At 50.0% G+C, this 19,685-nt stretch overlaps 1 protein-coding gene across 1 annotated transcript in view; it reads left to right on the top strand.

The window, feature by feature from the left end:
• LOC123757587 (alkaline phosphatase, tissue-nonspecific isozyme) overlaps positions 1-19,685 on the top strand; it is a 50,992-nt gene that overhangs the window by 10,738 nt on the left and 20,569 nt on the right. Inside the window, exons 3-5 of the mRNA XM_069321717.1 lie at positions 1,011-1,228; positions 1,536-1,709; positions 11,317-11,402. Coding sequence (XP_069177818.1) covers positions 1,011-1,228; positions 1,536-1,709; positions 11,317-11,402 — 478 coding nt within the window. The remainder of the gene's footprint in view (positions 1-1,010; positions 1,229-1,535; positions 1,710-11,316; positions 11,403-19,685) is intronic.

Below are 19,685 nucleotides of genomic sequence, written 5' to 3'. Positions count from 1 at the left end.
AGGCAGGAGCTAACATTCCTCACCTTCCAGACACTCTCCAGACCCTGTAAGGCAGGAGCTAACATTCCTCACCTTGCAGACACTCTCCAGACCCTGTAAGGCAGGAGCTAACATTCCTCACCTTCCAGACACTCTCCAGACCCTGTAAGGCAGGAGCTAACATTCCTCACCTTGCAGACACTCTCCACACCCTGTAAGGCAGGAGCTAACATTCCTCACCTTGCAGACACTCTCCACACCCTGTAAGGCAGGAGCTAACATTCCTCACCTTGCAGACACTCTCCACACCCTGTAAGGCAGGAGCTAACATTCCTGACCTTGCAGACACTCTCCACACCCTATAAGGCAGGAGCTAACATTCCTCACCTTGCAGACACTCTCCACACCCTGTAAGGCAGGAGCTAACATTCCTCACCTTGCAGACACTCTCCAGACCCTGTAAGGCAGGAGCTAACATTCCTCACCTTCCAGACACTCTCCAGACCCTGTAAGGCAGGAGCTAACATTCCTCACCTTCCAGACACTCTCCAGACCCTGTAAGGCAGGAGCTAACATTCCTCACCTTCCAGACACTCTCCACACCCTGTAAGGCAGGAGCTAACATTCCTCACCTTGCAGACACTCTCCAGACCCTGTAAGGCAGGAGCTAACATTCCTCACCTTGCAGACACTCTCCAGACCCTGTAAGGCAGGAGCTAACATTCCTCACCTTCCAGACACTCTCCAGACCCTGTAAGGCAGGAGCTAACATTCCTCACCTTGCAGACACTCTCCAGACCCTGTAAGGCAGGAGCTAACATTCCTCACCTTCCAGACACTCTCCACACCCTGTAAGGCAGGAGCTAACATTCCTCACCTTGCAGACACTCTCCAGACCCTGTAAGGCAGGAGCTAACATTCCTCACCATCCAGACACTCTCCAGACCCTGTAAGGCAGGAGCTAACATTCCTCACCTTCCAGACACTCTCCAGACCCTGTAAGGCAGGAGCTAACATTCCTCACCTTGCAGACAGCGCCTACTGGAAACAGCAGATGCAGGCGGAGCTTCAGGCACAGCTGGAGAAGGAGCCGATCGTTCGCCAGGCGAAGAACGTTATCCTCTTCCTGGGCGACGGGACCTCGATCTCCACCCTGACGGCCGCTAGGCTCCTCAAGGGCCAGCGATCTGGCAACTTCGAGCACGAGGTCATGGCTTATGAGAAGTTCCCTTACTCTGCTCTCATCAAGGTAACTACACTGTTACTCTGCCCTCATCAAGGTAACTACACTGTTACTCTGCTCTCATCAAGGTAACTACACTGTTACTCTGCCCTCATCAAGGTAACTACACTGTTACTCTGCCCTCATCAAGGTAACTACACTGTTAGCAGGATGTAGTTGGTCTCTAAGCGGTGCTGGAGACAGTTATCTCTCCTCGTCTTAACACAGAAGGCCGTGTTGAAGTGTACAAAAATGTCATATATGCCTAGTTAACTGAGCGATTAGCTTGCTGATTGGCTGACTGATCAGAACTAATTTCTTGCCTCCTGGGCAGACTTACAGCGCAGACAAAGTGGTGACGGACTCTGCGGCCAGCGCCACAGCCTATCTGAGCGGCGTAAAGACCAATCAGGAGATCATCGGCGTCGACGCCAACGTTCTGCTGGGTGACTGCGACGCTATGAATGTACAAGACTTCCACACACGCTCAATCCTCGAAGATTTCCAGGTATGGCGGAGCTGGGGTCGGGAGTCTTGAGGATAAGGAAGGCGAGAGTCTTCAGTATAAGGAGGGCGGGAGTCTTGAGTATAAGGGAGGGAGGCAGGAGTCTTCAATATAAGGGAGGCAGGAGTCTTCAGTATAAGGGAGGCGGGAGTCTTGAGGATAAGGGAGGCGAGAGTCTTGAGTATAAGGAAGGCGGGAGTCTTCAGTATAAGGAAGGCGGGAGTCTTCAGTATAAGGGAGGGAGGCGGGAGTCTTCAGTATAAGGGAGGCAGGAGTCTTCAGTATAAGGGAGGCGGGAGTCTTCAGTATAAGGGAGGGAGGCAGGAGTCTTCAGTATAAGGAAGGGAGGCAGGAGTCTTCAGTATAAGGGAGGCGGGAGTCTTGAGTATAAGGGAGGCGGAAGTCTTCAGTATAAGGGAGGCGAGAGTCTTGAGTATAAGGAAGGCGGGAGTCTTCAGTATAAGGAAGGCGGGAGTCTTCAGTATAAGGGAGGGAGGCGGGAGTCTTCAGTATAAGGGAGGCAGGAGTCTTCAGTATAAGGGAGGCGGGAGTCTTCAGTATAAGGGAGGGAGGCAGGAGTCTTCAGTATAAGGAAGGGAGGCAGGAGTCTTCAGTATAAGGGAGGCGGGAGTCTTGAGTATAAGGGAGGCGGAAGTCTTCAGTATAAGGGAGGCGAGAGTCTTGAGTATAAGGAAGGCGGGAGTCTTGAGTATAAGGAAGGCGGGAGTCTTCAGTATAAGGGAGGGAGGCGGGAGTCTTCAGTATAAGGGAGGCAGGAGTCTTCAGTATAAGGGAGGCGGGAGTCTTCAGTATAAGGAAGGGAGGCAGGAGTCTTCAGTATAAGGGAGGCAGGAGTCTTCAGTATAAGGGAGGCAGGAGTCTTCAGTATAAGGAAGGCGGGAGTCTTCAGTATAAGGGAGGGAGGCGGGAGTCTTCAGTATAAGGGAGGCAGGAGTCTTCAGTATAAGGGAGGCGGGAGTCTTCAGTATAAGGAAGGCGGGAGTCTTCAGTATAAGGGAGGCAGGAGTCATCAGTATAAGGGAGGCGGGAGTCTTCAGTATAAGGAAGGCGGGAGTCTTCAGTATAAGGGAGGCGGGAGTCTTCAGTATAAGGAAGGCAGGAGTCTTCAGTATAAGGAAGGGAGGCAGGAGTCTTCAGTATAAGGGAGGCGGGAGTCTTCAGTATAAGGAAGGCGGGAGTCTTCAGTATAAGGAAGGCGGGAGTCTTCAGTATAAGGAAGGCGGGAGTCTTCAGTATAAGGAAGGCGGGAGTCTTCAGTATAAGGAAGGCGGGAGTCTTCAGTATAAGGGAGGGAGGCGGGAGTCTTCAGTATAAGGGAGGCAGGAGTCTTCAGTATAAGGGAGGTGGGAGTCTTCAGTATAAGGAAGGCGGGAGTCTTCAGTATAAGGAAGGGAGGCAGGAGTCTTCAGTATAAGGGAGGCGGGAGTCTTGAGTATAAGGGAGGCGGAAGTCTTCAGTATAAGGGAGGCGAGAGTCTTGAGTATAAGGAAGGCGGGAGTCTTCAGTATAAGGAAGGCGGGAGTCTTCAGTATAAGGGAGGGAGGCGGGAGTCTTCAGTATAAGGGAGGCAGGAGTCTTCAGTATAAGGGAGGCGGGAGTCTTCAGTATAAGGAAGGGAGGCAGGAGTCTTCAGTATAAGGGAGGCAGGAGTCTTCAGTATAAGGGAGGCAGGAGTCTTCAGTATAAGGAAGGCGGGAGTCTTCAGTATAAGGGAGGGAGGCGGGAGTCTTCAGTATAAGGGAGGCAGGAGTCTTCAGTATAAGGGAGGCGGGAGTCTTCAGTATAAGGAAGGCGGGAGTCTTCAGTATAAGGGAGGCAGGAGTCTTCAGTATAAGGGAGGCGGGAGTCTTCAGTATAAGGAAGGCGGGAGTCTTCAGTATAAGGGAGGCGGGAGTCTTCAGTATAAGGAAGGCGGGAGTCTTCAGTATAAGGAAGGGAGGCAGGAGTCTTCAGTATAAGGGAGGCGGGAGTCTTCAGTATAAGGAAGGCGGGAGTCTTCAGTATAAGGAAGGCGGGAGTCTTCAGTATAAGGAAGGCGGGAGTCTTCAGTATAAGGAAGGCGGGAGTCTTCAGTATAAGGGAGGGAGGCGGGAGTCTTCAGTATAAGGGAGGCAGGAGTCTTCAGTATAAGGGAGGTGGGAGTCTTCAGTATAAGGAAGGCGGGAGTCTTCAGTATAAGGGAGGCAGGAGTCTTCAGTATAAGGGAGGCGGGAGTCTTCAGTATAAGGAAGGCGGGAGTCTTCAGTATATGGGAGGCGGGAGTCTTCAGTATAAGGAAGGCGGGAGTCTTCAGTATAAGGAAGGGAGGCAGGAGTCTTCAGTATAAGGGAGGCGGGAGTCTTCAGTATAAGGGAGGCAGGAGTCTTCAGTATAAGGGAGGCGGGAGTCTTCAGTATAAGGAAGGGAGGAGTCTTCAGTATAAGGGAGGCGGGAGTCTTCAGTATAAGGAAGGCGGGAGTCTTCAGTATAAGGGAGGCAGGAGTCTTCAGTATAAGGGAGGCGGGAGTCTTCAGTATAAGGAAGGCGGGAGTCTTCAGTATAAGGGAGGCGGGAGTCTTCAGTATAAGGAAGGCGGGAGTCTTCAGTATAAGGAAGGGAGGCAGGAGTCTTCAGTATAAGGGAGGCGGGAGTCTTCAGTATAAGGAAGGCGGGAGTCTTCAGTATAAGGAAGGCGGGAGTCTTCAGTATAAGGAAGGCGGGAGTCTTCAGTATAAGGAAGGCGGGAGTCTTCAGTATAAGGGAGGGAGGCGGGAGTCTTCAGTATAAGGGAGGCAGGAGTCTTCAGTATAAGGGAGGCGGGAGTCTTCAGTATAAGGAAGGGAGGCAGGAGTCTTCAGTATAAGGGAGGCGGGAGTCTTCAGTATAAGGAAGGCGGGAGTCTTCAGTATAAGGAAGGCGGGAGTCTTCAGTATAAGGAAGGCGGGAGTCTTCAGTATAAGGAAGGCGGGAGTCTTCAGTATAAGGAAGGCGGGAGTCTTCAGTATAAGGAAGGCGGGAGTCTTCAGTATAAGGGAGGGAGGCGGGAGTCTTCAGTATAAGGGAGGCAGGAGTCTTCAGTATAAGGGAGGCGGGAGTCTTCAGTATAAGGAAGGGAGGCAGGAGTCTTCAGTATAAGGGAGGCGGGAGTCTTCAGTATAAGGAAGGCGGGAGTCTTCAGTATAAGGAAGGCGGGAGTCTTCAGTATAAGGAAGGCGGGAGTCTTCAGTATAAGGAAGGCGGGAGTCTTCAGTATAAGGAAGGGAGGCAGGAGTCTTCAGTATAAGGGAGGCGGGAGTCTTCAGTATAAGGAAGGCGGGAGTCTTCAGTATAAGGAAGGCGGGAGTCTTCAGTATAAGGAAGGCGGGAGTCTTCAGTATAAGGGAGGCGGGAGTCTTCAGTATAAGGGAGGGAGGCGGGAGTCTTCAGTATAAGGGAGGGAGGCGGGAGTCTTCAGTATAAGGGAGGCGGGAGTCTTCAGTATAAGGGAGGGAGGCGAGTCTTGAGTATAAGGAAGGCGGGAGTCTTCAGTATAAGGGAGGGAGGCGGGAGTCTTCAGTATAAGGAAGGCGGGAGTCTTCAGTATAAGGGAGGGAGGCGGGAGTCTTCAGTATAAGGAAGGCGGGAGTCTTCAGTATTAGGAAGGCGGGAGTCTTCAGTATAAGGAAGGCGGGAGTCTTCAGTATAAGGAATGCGGGAGTCTTGAGTATAAGGAAGGCGAGAGTCTTCAGTATAAGGGAGGGAGGCAGGAGTCTTCAGTATAAGGGAGGGAGGCGGGAGTCTTCATTATAAGGGAGGGAGGCGGGAGTCTTCAGTATAAGGGAGGGAGCCGGGAGTCTTCAGTATAAGGGAGGGAGGCGGGAGTCTTCAGTATAAGGGAGGGAGGCAGGAGTCTTCAGTATAAGGGAGGGAGGCAGGAGTCTTCAGTATAAGGGAGGCAGGAGTCTTCAGTATAAGGAAGGGAGAGGGAGGCCTAGACACTGATGTCATCCCACATATACCTAATACTCTGGAGAACGCGTCACTCCACACTGAAGCAGTCAAGTGTTTGTGTCAACACGCTGCAGTACTTGAGCAGCAACCCTACTCTATATGAAGGACTCAACCTCTCCTCCTACAAAGAACGTCGCTTTTCACTCGTATGCGTCACATAAGGTAAACAATTGTTGTACTAGAAAATGGAAGTGGCTTGCGAAAGTGACGAATTAACCCGTTTTCTGTTTTGGGTTCTCTGGTAGGTTAGGAGAGATCACTTTAAATTCACCGTTTTCTTGACGTTGGGGAAACCCTTAGGAGGACGAGCTGCTGGATTACAGAGTATAGGTCAAGAACTAGCTGTGAGTTCATCTGTATTCCCATCTCACATGATGGTTAGTCATACATGGAATCATAAGAAAATACGAGATGTAATTAACAAGTGGTTCGAACCCTCATCACGGCCAATGTGTGTGTAAGTACCTACGGGCTCACCATAGCCCGTGCTACTTGGAACTGCTTGTTCCAAGTAGCGAATCTTTAACAACAACAACAACCTTGTAGATTTGTTCTTCTGATGTATCACGCTATTGTAATTTCTGTGTGTATTGTATGAGATGTGATTCTAGCCTACTCTAGTACACTCTGGGTACAGCACAAGAATATCTTCCAATATTCCTGAGTGTATGAAGTAATAACAAAGTTCAAGGTACTTCATACCATGTGGTCTGAAGTCACTGATAACAGAGCAATCACCGATATAGTGTTGGAGAGTGTGTCCCAGCTATTGTTCATAGTTTACTATAGGAATGTTCACCATTGGGGTATTCATTACTTGCAGCCACCTGCCATAGATACTGATATCCCAGCTTAATTCTGGTAATTATAATGTAAAAATATGTAGAGATTGCTATGTCTTCGTACAAGCTTTCAACAAGAGACTACGGAGTTATTCCACACACACAAAATAACTGGAGAATTGGGAAGATGATTTTTATTTCCCAGAGTAATAAACTGTTGAAAGATCAGTTCCCAACGTACTCTACCAAGTTCAAGTTCAAGTATGTTTATTGAGACAAGAAAAAATACATCTCAAAGGGATAGAGTAGCTTAGGCTATTTCTACCCCCCTAATGGAGGGGGCGCCCGGGAATCATACTCTACCTTCTCCATTACTCTTTTTCACTCTCTTATCAGACATAGACAACAATAAAAACTATACTACTATATCATCCTCTACAGGTTATATTAGGCTTTATATTTAAGTCAAAACTATGGAGGATTCAACAAACTTCAAAACTTATGTGAATCAGGTCTTTCAATGAGCCACAACAGCATGATGATCAATGAACAGATTTTCCAGCTTCTGCACTTTGACAGAAATAAAGTAATCAACACAGGAACTACACATCACACGTAGTCAAATCAAACTAAAACAAGAAAAATCAGTTTAAAAGGCCTAGGAGTAATCATGTCAGAAGGGCTTGGTCAAAGACCACAGTACAGTAACTGTGACAACTTTAATAATAAATTAAAAGATGCCAAACTACACATGAGTGGCGCAGTGGTTAAACACTCGCCCGGCGCTTCGCGAACGCTTTGGGCTGGGTTTGTATCCTGGCCGGGGAGGATTGACTAGGCCAATCCAATACCGGTGTCCTTAACTGTAGCCTATGTTCGCCCGGCAGTGAATGGTTACCTGGTTGTTAAACGATTTGGCGGGTCGTATTCCGGGAACATAGGATTAAGGACTTGCCCGAAACGCTATACATGCTAGTGGCTGTACAAGAATGTAACAACTCTTGTATAAATAAATAATACATAACTACCTAATTATGGATTACTATCCTAATCCATATCCCACTCTGTGTACGACGTCAATTTCGTCGTCACATTCGGCTCTGTGGACGATGTTTCCTGCGGAGTATGACTCCTTTGTTTACACTAATAATTAATTGTGTACAGAGAACAATTTATTGTTGATTTAATGTGCAACACACCCAAGCCACCACCACCACAGTCACCACCACCACAGTCACCACCACCACAGTCACCACCACCACAGTCACCAGCACCACAGTCACCAGCACCACCAGTCACCACCACCACAGTCACCACCACCACCAGTCACCACCACCACAGTCACCACCACCACAGTCACCACCACCACAGTCACCACCACCACCAGTCACCACCACCACAGTCACCACCACCACAGTCACCACCACCACAGTCACCACCACCACCAGTCACCACCACCACAGTCACCACCACCACAGTCACCACCACCACAGTCACCACCACCACAGTCACCAGCACCACAGTCACCAGCACCACAGTCACCAGCACCACAGTCACCAGCACCACAGTCACCAGCACCACCAGTCACCACCACCACAGTCACCACCACCACCAGTCACCACCACCACAGTCACCACCACCACAGTCACCACCACCACAGTCACCACCACCACCAGTCACCACCACCACAGTCACCACCACCACAGTCACCACCACCACAGTCACCACCACCACCAGTCACCACCACCACAGTCACCACCACCACAGTCACCACCACCACAGTCACCACCACCACAGTCACCACCACCACAGTCACCACCACCACCAGTCACCACCACCACAGTCACCACCACCACCAGTCACCACCACCACAGTCACCACCACCACAGTCACCACCACCACAGTCACCACCACCACCAGTCACTACCACCACAGTCACCACCACATTCACCAGCACCACCAGTCACCACCACCACAGTCACCACCACCACAGTCACCACCACCACAGTCACCACCACCACAGTCACCACCACCACAGTCACCACCACCACAGTCACCACCACCACAGTCACCACCACCAGTCACCACCACCACAGTCACCACCACCACAGTCACGACCACCACCAGTCACCACCACCACAGTCACCACCACCACAGTCACCACCACCACAGTCACCACCACCACAGTCACGACCACCACAGTCACGACCACCACAGTCACCAGCACCACCACCACAGTCACCACCACCACCAGTCACCACCACCTCAGTCACCAGCACCACCAGTCACCACCACCACAGTCACCACCACCACAGTTACCACCACCACCAGTCACCACCACCACAGTCACCACCACCACAGTCACGACCACCACAGTCACCACAGTCACCACCACCACCACCACAGTCACCACCACCACAGTCACGACCACCACCAGTCACCACCACCACAGTCACCACCACCACAGTCACCACCACCACAGTCACCACCACCACAGTCACCACCACCACAGTCACCACCACCACAGTCACCACCACCACCAGGCACCACCACCACAGTCACCACCACAGTCACCAGCACCACCAGTCACCACCACCACAGTCACCACCACCACAGTCACCACCACCACAGTCACCACCACCACAGTCACCACCACCACCAGTCACCACCACCACAGTCACCACCACAGTCACCAGCACCACCAGTCACCACCACCACAGTCACCACCACCACAGTCACCACCACCACAGTCACCACCACCACAGTCACCACCACCACAGTCACCACCACCACAGTCACCACCACCACAGTCACCACCACCAGTCACCACCACCACAGTCACCACCACCACAGTCACCACCACCACAGTCACGACCACCACCAGTCACCACCACCACAGTCACCACCACCACAGTCACCACCACCACAGTCACCACCACCACAGTCACCACCACCACAGTCACGACCACCACAGTCACCAGCACCACCACCACAGTCACCACCACCACCAGTCACCACCACCACAGTCACCAGCACCACCAGTCACCACCACCACAGTCACCACCACCACCAGTCACCACCACCACAGTCACCACCACCACAGTCACGACCACCACAGTCACCACAGTCACCACCACCACCACCACAGTCACCACCACCACAGTCACGACCACCACCAGTCACCACCACCACAGTCACCACCACCACAGTCACCACCACCACAGTCACCACCACCACAGTCACCACCACCACAGCCACCACCACCACAGTCACCAGCACCACCAGTCACCACCACCACAGTCACCACCACCAGTCACCACCACCACAGTCACCACCACCACAGTCACCACCACCACAGTCACCACCACCACAGTCACCAGCACCACCAGTCACCACCACCACAGTCACCACCACCAGTCACCACCACCACAGTCACCACCACCACAGTCACCACCACCACAGTCACCACCACCACAGTCACCACCACCACAGTCACCACCACCAGTCACCACCACCACAGTCACCACCACCACAGTCACCACCACCAGTCACCACCACCACAGTCACCACCACCACAGTCACCACCACCACAGTCACCACCACCACAGTCACCACCACCACAGTCACCAGCACCACCACCACAGTCACCACCACCACCAGTCACCACCACCACAGTCACCAGCACCACCAGTCACCACCACCACAGTCACCACCACCACAGTCACCACCACCACCAGTCACCACCACCACAGTCACCACCACCACAGTCACGACCACCACAGTCACCACAGTCACCACCACCACCACCACAGTCACGACCACCACCAGTCACCACCACCACAGTCACCACCACCACAGTCACCACCACCACAGTCACCACCACCACAGTCACCACCACCACAGTCACCAGCACCACCAGTCACCACCACCACAGTCACCACCACCAGTCACCACCACCACAGTCACCACCACCACAGTCACGACCACCACCAGTCACCACCACCACAGTCACCACCACCACAGTCACCACCACCACAGTCACCACCACCACAGTCACCACCACCACCAGTCACCACCACCACAGTCACCAGCACCACAGTCACCACCACCACAGTCACCACCACCACAGTCACCACCACCACAGTCACCACCACCACAGTCACCACCACCACAGTCACCACCACCACAGTCACCAGCACCACAGTCACCACCACCACAGTCACCACCACCACAGTCACCACCACCACAGTCACCACCACCACAGTCACCACCACCACAGTCACCACCACCACAGTCACCACCACCACCAGTCACCAGCATTGTAAACTCTGTGATAAACCTTTAATGCACTCACTAGAACGCTATATTGATGAATGTGAAACCGTAAAGGACTTTAGACCTCCTGGCCTCTTGTACCACCAACTGTGTAACTATGTCATTGACTCAGGTGTTCTGGACGACATCCTAACAATTTACCCAAAATTTGCTTGTCCATTTTAAAGAATGAAGAACAATTTCTATTTATATTCTAAGCTGCATCACTTATGAACCCATCCCTGCCCTTGTGTGGCAGTGCACAGTAGAAAGTTGTTTTCACATATCCATACATTAAAACATTGATTGTAACCATGATATATATGTGCTTCAGCCTACAGTTTAGACCTATTGTCTAGTGTATGACCCTCTGTCCTGCGTGACAGTGAATACCAACATTATCCTCACTTTAATAAGACTATCAAAATCCTCAGATTAGGCAAACTTGTAATTAATTTTGTCAATAAAGATGTTAATAATAATAAGTCACCAGCAAGATTCTCACCAATACTCTTGTGCTTCAGGATGCTGGGCGCTCTACAGGCATCGTGACCGTCACCAGGGTCACTCACGCCTCCCCTGCTGGTGCCTTCGCTCACACTGCTGAGAGGTGAGTCACACCTGCTGGTGCCTTCACTCACACTGCTGAGAGGTGAGTCACTCCTGCTGGTGCCTTCACTCACACTGCTGAGAGGTGAGTCACACCCGCTGGTGCCTTCACTCACACTGCTGAGAGGTGAGTCACACCTGCTGGTGCCTTCACTCACACTGCTGAGAGGTGAGTCACTCCTGCTGGTGCCTTCACTCACACTGCTGAGAGGTGAGTCACTCACACTGCTGAGAGGTGAGTCACGCCTGCTGGTGCCTTCACTCACACTGCTGAGAGGTGAGTCACACCCGCTGGTGCCTTCACTCACACTGCTGAGAGGTGAGTCACACCTGCTGGTGCCTTCACTCACACTGCTGAGAGGTGAGTCACACCTGCTGGTGCCTTCACTCACACTGCTGAGAGGTGAGTCACTCCCGCTGGTGCCTTCACTCACACTGCTGAGAGGTGAGTCACACCTGCTGGTGCCTTCACTCACACTGCTGAGAGGTGAGTCACACCTGCTGGTGCCTTCACTCACACTGCTGAGAGGTGAGTCACACCTGCTGGTGCCTTCACTCACACTGCTGAGAGGTGAGTCACTCCTGCTGGTGCCGTCACTCACACTGCTGAGAGGTGAGTCACACCTGCTGGTGCCGTCACTCACACTGCTGAGAGGTGAGTCACACCTGCTGGTGCCTTCGCTCACACTGCTGAGAGGTGAGTCACTCACACTGCTGAGAGGTGAGTCACACCTGCTGGTGCCTTCGCTCACACTGCTGAGAGGTGAGTCACTCCGGCTGGTGCCTTCACTCACGCTGCTGAGAGGTGAGTCACACCTGTGGGGAATTTCGCAACAAATGTTTCTTAGTATTATTAGATGAATAAATGTACTGTATGAGCGGACTGTATTAATGTTTGGATACTTCTCAAGCAGCTCCACTTCCACAAAATTCGGGGGTAGACTTTACAATGCTAAATCTACATAGTAACTTAAATATAATTTAATAAATTCAATGGTTACCTTACCTTGAGGTTCCCTTGAGGTGCTTCCGGGGCTTAGCGCCCCCGCGGCCCGGTCGTCGACCAGGCCTCCTGGTTGCTGGACTGATCAACCAGGCTGTTGGACGCGGCTGCTCACAGCCTGACGTATGAGTCACAGCCTGGTTAATCAGGTATCCTTTGGAGGTGCTTATCCAGTTCTCTCTTGAACACTGTGAGGGGATTGCCAGTTATGTCCCTTATGTGTAGTGGAAGCGTGTTGAACAGTCTCGGGCCTCTGATGTTGATAGTTCTCTCTTGAACACTGTGAGGGGTCGGCCAGTTATGCCCCTTATGTGTAGCGGAAGCGTGTTGAACAGTCTCGGACCTCTGATGTTGATAGTTCTCTCTTGAACACTGTGAGGGGTCGGCCAGTTATGCCCCTTATGTGTAGTGGAAGCGTGTTGAACAGTCTCGGGCCTCTGATGTTGATAGTTCTCTCTTGAACAGTGTGAGGGGTCGGCCAGTTATGCCCCTTATGTGTAGCGGAAGCGTGTTGAACAGTCTCGGACCTCTGATGTTGATAGTTCTCTCTTGAACACTGTGAGGGGTCGGCCAATTATGCCCCTTATGTGTAGTGGAAGCGTGTTGAACAGTCTCGGGCCTCTGATGTTGATAGTTCTCTCTTGAACAGTGTGAGGGGTCGGCCAGTTATGCCCCTTATGTGTAGTGGAAGCGTGTTGAACAGTCTCGGGCCTCTGATGTTGATAGTTCTCTCTTGAACAGTGTGAGGGGTCGGCCAGTTATGCCCCTTATGTGTAGTGGAAGCGTGTTGAACAGTCTCGGGCCTCTGATGTTGATAGTTCTCTCTTGAACACTGTGAGGGTCGGCCAGTTATGTCCCTTATGTGTAGTGGAAGCGTGTTGAACAGTCTCGGGCCTCTGATGTTGATAGAGTTCTCTCTCAGAGTACCTGTTGCACCTCCGCTTTTCAACGGGGGTATTCTGCACATTCTGCCATGCCTCCTGGTCTCATGTGATGTTATTTCTGTGTGCAGGTTTGGGACCAGCCCCTCTAATATTTTCCACGTGTAAATTATTATGTATCTCTCCCGCCTGCGCTCAAGGGAGTACAGATTTAGGCATTTTAGTCGGTCCCAATAGTTTAGATGTTTTACTGAGTGGATTCTAGCAGTAAAGGATCTCTGCACGCTCTCCAGGTCAGCAATTTCTCCAGCTTTGAAAGGGGCTGTCATTGTGCAGCAGTACTCCACTCTAGAGAGCACAAGCGTTTTGGTAAATATGTATGAGTAAATAATTTGTTATGGGGTTAGTAAACTAACTACAATTATCATAAATTTGATTTAAATGGCTTAGTTGTCTAGCCGATTAGTAGGAGTAAGTCTGACAATCCTGCGGAAGTCAGTCAGGTTCCTAGCCTCATCATGGTAGCGTTACCTTGAGGTTACCTTGAGGTGCTTCCGGGGCTTAGCGTCCCCGCGGCCCGGTCGTCGACCAGGCCTCCTGGTTGCCGGACTGATCAACCAGGCTGTTGGACGCGGCTGCTCGCAGCCTGACGTACGAGTCACAGCCTGGTTGATCAGGTATCCTTTGGAGGACGCGTTGCGAACACGTGAATCACAAGTTGAGGCTGCTGGCTCCTGGTTGTATCTCTCCATGCTATAGAAAATATACACTGTAATTCCGATAAGGTTAATATATTTTCAGCTAATCTCCAAGAAAAGGGATTAACAGCCTAAAGGGCGCAAACTTACGCTAGAGGCCTCGTAGCCTGGTGGATAGCGCGCAGGATTCGTAATTCTGTGGCGCGGGTTCGATTCCCGCACGAGGCAGAAACAAATGGGCAAAGTTTCTTTCACCCTGAATGCCCCTGTTACCTAGCGGTAAATAGGTACCTGGGAGTTAGTCAGCTGTCACGGGCTGCTTCCTGGGGGTGGAGGCCTGGTCGAGGACCGGGCCGCGGGGACACTAAAGCCCCGAAATCATCTCAAGATAACCTCAAGATAGATGCTGTATTTGTCTTGCGGCGTAATGGTTGGTTATTTTAAACAGTAATTATGACCTTAAAAACGTATCTAAGAGTAACCACCGACTGAAGGCAATGTCCCTTGCTGTATGAAGCTTGCAGCAACGTCTGGGAGTCGTGAGTAGATGGAGGATCCTAACATAACACGGAGCAGTCTCCGTGGTGTAGTGGTAAGACACTCGCCTGGCGTTCCGCGAGCGCTATGTCATGGGTTCGTATCCTGGCCGGGGAGGATTTACTGGGCGCAATTCCTTAACTGTAGCCTCTGTTTAACCCAACAGTAAAATGTGTACTTGGATGAAAAAACGATTCTTCGCGGCAGGGGATCGTATTCCAGGGACCATAGGATTAAGGACTTGCCCGAAACGCTACGCGTACTAGTGGCTGTACAAGAATGTAACAACTCTTGTATATATCTCAAAAAAAAAAAAATAAAAAAAAAAAAAAAATAAAAAAAATAACACGATGCTAATTCACTCGCTTCCACAGGGATCCGCTGGAGCACTTGTGAGTCTCGGTGAGCGAGTGCCCGCTCCCGCCTCCTCCTCTCTCGATGCAAACCCGGGAAATAAGTCACGTTATTCAATTTTGTTCTGTTCTCTACCAAGATGATATCGACGTCGTTTTGCATCTTAATAATACACCTCAGATGCCAGCGGGCAGTTTTCCACTGTTCATATCACTGGATCGAAGTGTTAGTAGTTCAAAACACATATACAGAGGTGGTGTACGTGACGTAACTTTTATACCGACCGGGAATCAGCTGATCACATATCCTGTTACCTAGCAGTAAATAGGTACCTGGGTGTTAGTCAGCTGTCACGGGCTGCTTCCTGGGGGTGGAGGCCTGGTCGAGGACCGGGCCGCGGGGACACTAAAGCCCCGAAATCATCTCAAGATAACCTCAAGATAGATCACGGATGTGGAAATTTCCACCTTGAGATGGAGGTATAATTTGTTTTAGATGAATTAAATCAATTTCCAATCTAAGCAACTACGCAAATTAAGCAGAGTATAGATTAGGTTTAATCAGATTCATATAAAGCATTTGTTCTCGGCTGACGCAATAGCAGCCATAGATAGTAGAAAACTTTTGGCGTTCCTTCGCTAGAAATAATAATATTAATAGATTTTATCCCCAAACACAATATTTTTATATTGCTGCGTGAGAGGTTAGTAGTTCAGAAATTGTGTTGGGAGGAAATTTCTTACAACTGCTGGTGCCTTCACTCCAGCCCTGCTTAATTTGCGTAGTAGCTCTGCTTAATTTAAATTAATTAAACTATTTAAATTTAATTTAAAATTATTTAAAAATTATTATAATTATAATTAAACGATTAAACCTAATCTAATCTATTAAATCGAAATGCAATAAGTACAATCCTGACTACCGGCTTAGTACATTAATCCACTTAATCGCCAGAATTGCACCAGAATATTGTGAATATTAGAGTTTACCTAAAAAGCTATATAGAAAACCACGACCTAACCTAATCTTCTTAGTATAGGAGAACAACCATTTTATTGCTTTTGAATTACAATTAATATTTAACTTATAGCTATATTAATATTACAGTTTTATAAAACTAATAAAACCAAACAAAAATCTTTCAATTAATTAAAAAGTAACTCAGGATATTTTCAAATTTTGTATAAAATCTCTAGTGTTTAATAAAACTGAAAAATAATATTTTTATATTTAAAACTTTTGTATATATATATATATTTGGAAACTTTATTCTATTACTTTAAGTGTCTTAAAAGAAAATGAGGAGAATATATAGAGAGGTAATGGCACAAATACGTGTAGTTTTTACTATGCAGACAGTAAGGAATGTTCTTAATACATTTAGTACATGCGCTGCTGAGCCACAGCAACCTTCCCCGGTCCCCTCGTCCTCCCTACCTTCCCCTCGTCCTCCCTACCCTCCCCCGTCCCCTCGTCCTCCCTACCTTCCCCTCGTCCTCCCTACCCTCCCCCGTCCCCTCGTCCTCCCCACCATTCCCCTCGTCCTCCCTACCCTCCCCCGTCCCCTCGTCCTCCCCACCATTCCCCTCGTCCTCCCTACCCTCCCCGGTCCCCTCGTCCTCCCCACCATTCCCCTCGTCCTCCCTACCCTCCCCCGTCCCCTCGTCCTCCCTACCCTCCCCCGTCCCCTCGTCCTCCCTACCCTCCCCCGTCCCCTCGTCCTCCCTACCCTCCCCCGTCCCCTCGTCCTCCCCACCATTCCCCACTCCCTCGTCTGATGCCTTCCCAAATGATCTGATGTTCCCATCAGAGAATATCAAGTGATCCGATGTTCCCATCACTGAAATATAAGAAAAACAGTTAAAAAACGAAATAAAAACAGTTAAAAATTAACAAAAATATACTATACTCATGGAACGAACATTACGGTATACAACACAGCTCAGTTCCAACACAATGTCACACAAAATAATTAAATCAAAATGGAAATAAATCGTAATCTATGAAAATTTAATTTAGCAATGCAATCGGAAACATTGAAATGGAATTGTAACATAGTTAGTATAGTGTGTGTGTTGCTATTACGTGCAACAGATGGCACTGTTTTTTTTAAAGCATGTTTTTACTTGTCACAAGTGTGGCATATATGTAGTAGGTATATAAAAACATTGTGTAATCAAACAGGAACGTTGTGTCAAAATTTCAAAGCAATAGGTGAAGAACTTTCGGAGATTACAGCGTGTGTTGCTCTTACGTCCAACAGATGGCGCTGTTTAAAAAAACAACAACATTTTTTCCCTGTCACAGGTGAGGCAGGTATATAGTAGGTATATAAAAACACGCGCCTATTCGAATGCAACGTTGTGTCAAAATTTCAAAGCAATTGGTAAAGAGGTTTCGAAGATTTTCCTCACATGAAAAACACAGTGTTTCAAAATATCATGTTTTTCCCCGTCACATACATGACATCTACATATCTTGAGGTTATCTTGAGATGATTTCGGGGCTTTAGTGTCCCCGCGGCCCGGTCCTCGACCAGGCCTCCACCCCCAGGAAGCAGCCCGGGACAGCTGACTAACTCCCAGGTACCTATTTACTGCTAGGTAACAGGGGCATTCAGGGTGAAAGAAACTTTTGCCCATTTGTTTCTGCCTCGTGCGGGAATCGAACTTGCGCCACAGAATTACGAGTCCTGCACGCTATCCACCAGGCTACGAGGCCCCCTGTGTATACATATGTATGTATATACATACCCGCTCGGATGCGAATGGAACGTTGTGTGAAAATTTCAAAGCAATCGGTGAAGAACTTTCGGAGATTAGCGGTTATGTACGAACAACATTTCCATTTTTATTTATATACATTAAAACGTGCAGTCAAGCGTTGAGCAGGTGGGAGGTGAGTCAACCATAGAGCAGGTGGGAGGTGAGTCAACCATAGAGCAGGTGGGAGGTGAGTCAACCATAGAGCAGGTGGGAGGTGAGTCAACCATAGAGCAGGTGGGAGGTGAGTCAACCATAGAGCAGGTGGGAGGTGAGTCAACCATAGAGCAGGTGGGAGGTGAGTCAACCATAGAGCAGGTGGGAGGTGAGTCAACCATAGAGCAGGTGGGAGGTGAGTCAACCATAGAGCAGGTGGGAGGTGAGTCAACCATAGAGCAGGTGGGAGGTGAGTCAACCATAGAGCAGGTGGGAGGTGAGTCAACCATAGAGCAGGTGGGAGGTGAGTCAACCATAGAGCAGGTGGGAGGTGAGTCAACCATAGAGCAGGTGGGAGGTGAGTCAACCATAGAGCAGGTGGGAGGTGAGTCAACCATAGAGCAGGTGGGAGGTGAGTCAACCATAGAGCAGGTGGGAGGTGAGTCAACCATAGAGCAGGTGGGAGGTGAGTCAACCATAGAGCAGGTGGGAGGTGAGTCAACCATAGAGCAGGTGGGAGGTGAGTCAACCATAGAGCAGGTGGGAGGTGAGTCAACCATAGAGCAGGTGGGAGGTGAGTCAAACATAGAGCAGGTGGGAGGTGAGCCAAGCGTTGAGCAGGTGGGAGGTGAGTCAACCATAGAGCAGGTGGGAGGTGAGTCAAGCGTTGAGCAGGTGGGAGGTGAGTCAACCATAGAGCAGGTGGGAGGTGAGTCAACCATAGAGCAGGTGGGAGGTGAGTCAAGCGTTGAGCAGGTGGGAGGTGAGTCAACCATAGAGCAGGTGGGAGGTGAGTCAACCATAGACCAGGTGGGGGGTGAGTCAAGCGTTGAGCAGGTGGGAGGTGAGTCAACCATAGAGCAGGTGGGAGGTGAGTCAAGCGTTGAGCAGGTGGGAGGTGAGTCAACCATAGAGCAGGTGGGAGGTGAGTCAAGCGTTGAGCAGGTGGGAGGTGAGTCAACCATAGAGCAGGTGGGAGGTGAGTCAACCATAGAGCAGGTGGGAGGTGAGTCAAGCGTTGAGCAGGTGGGAGGTGAGTCAACCATAGAGCAGGTGGGAGGTGAGTCAAGCGTTGAGCAGGTGGGAGGTGAGTCAACCATAGAGCAGGTGGGAGGTGAGTCAAGCGTTGAGCAGGTGGGAGGTGAGTCAACCATAGACCAGGTAGGAGGTGAGTCAACCATAGAGCAGGTGGGAGGTGAGTCAACCATAGACCAGGTAGGAGGTGAGTCAACCATAGAGCAGGTGGGAGGTGAGTCAACCATAGACCAGGTAGGAGGTGAGTCAACCATAGAGCAGGTGGGAGGTGAGTCAACCATAGACCAGGTAGGAGGTGAGTCAACCATAGAGCAGGTGGGAGGTGAGTCAACCATAGACCAGGTAGGAGGTGAGTCAACCATAGAGCAGGTGGGAGGTGAGTCAAGCATTGAGCAGATAAAGATGAGAATCAATGTGAGTCAGCAGAAAGTTTTGGCTGAGTAAGGCAAGTCAAGTGGTAGTTATAGTGAAAGAAGGTGAGTCGGGTACTCATCTAGTAGTGCTTGCGAGGGTAAGAGCTCTGGCTCTTTGGTCCCGCCTCTAAACTGTCAATCAACTGGTGTACAGATTCCTGAGCCTACTGGGCTCTATCATATCTGTGTATGGAGTAAGCCTCCACCACATCACTGCCTAATGCATTCCACCTGTTAACTACTCTGACACTGAAAACCATTATTGATAACGTCTCTGTGGCTCATTTAGGTACTCAGATTCAACCTGTGTACCCTTGTTTGCGTACCATCCGTGGTGAATAATTTGTTATTGTTTACGCTGTAAATTCCTCTGAGGATGATAGTGTATGTGGGAACATGATATTTTAGAACGTTTCACTATCTATAGTACAGCGTTATCTCTTGG

The sequence above is a fragment of the Procambarus clarkii genome, chromosome 1 (assembly GCF_040958095.1).
Source record: "Procambarus clarkii isolate CNS0578487 chromosome 1, FALCON_Pclarkii_2.0, whole genome shotgun sequence".
NCBI classification, from domain to species: Eukaryota; Metazoa; Arthropoda; class Malacostraca; order Decapoda; family Cambaridae; genus Procambarus; species Procambarus clarkii.
This window is presented reverse-complemented; position numbering and strand designations above follow the sequence as displayed.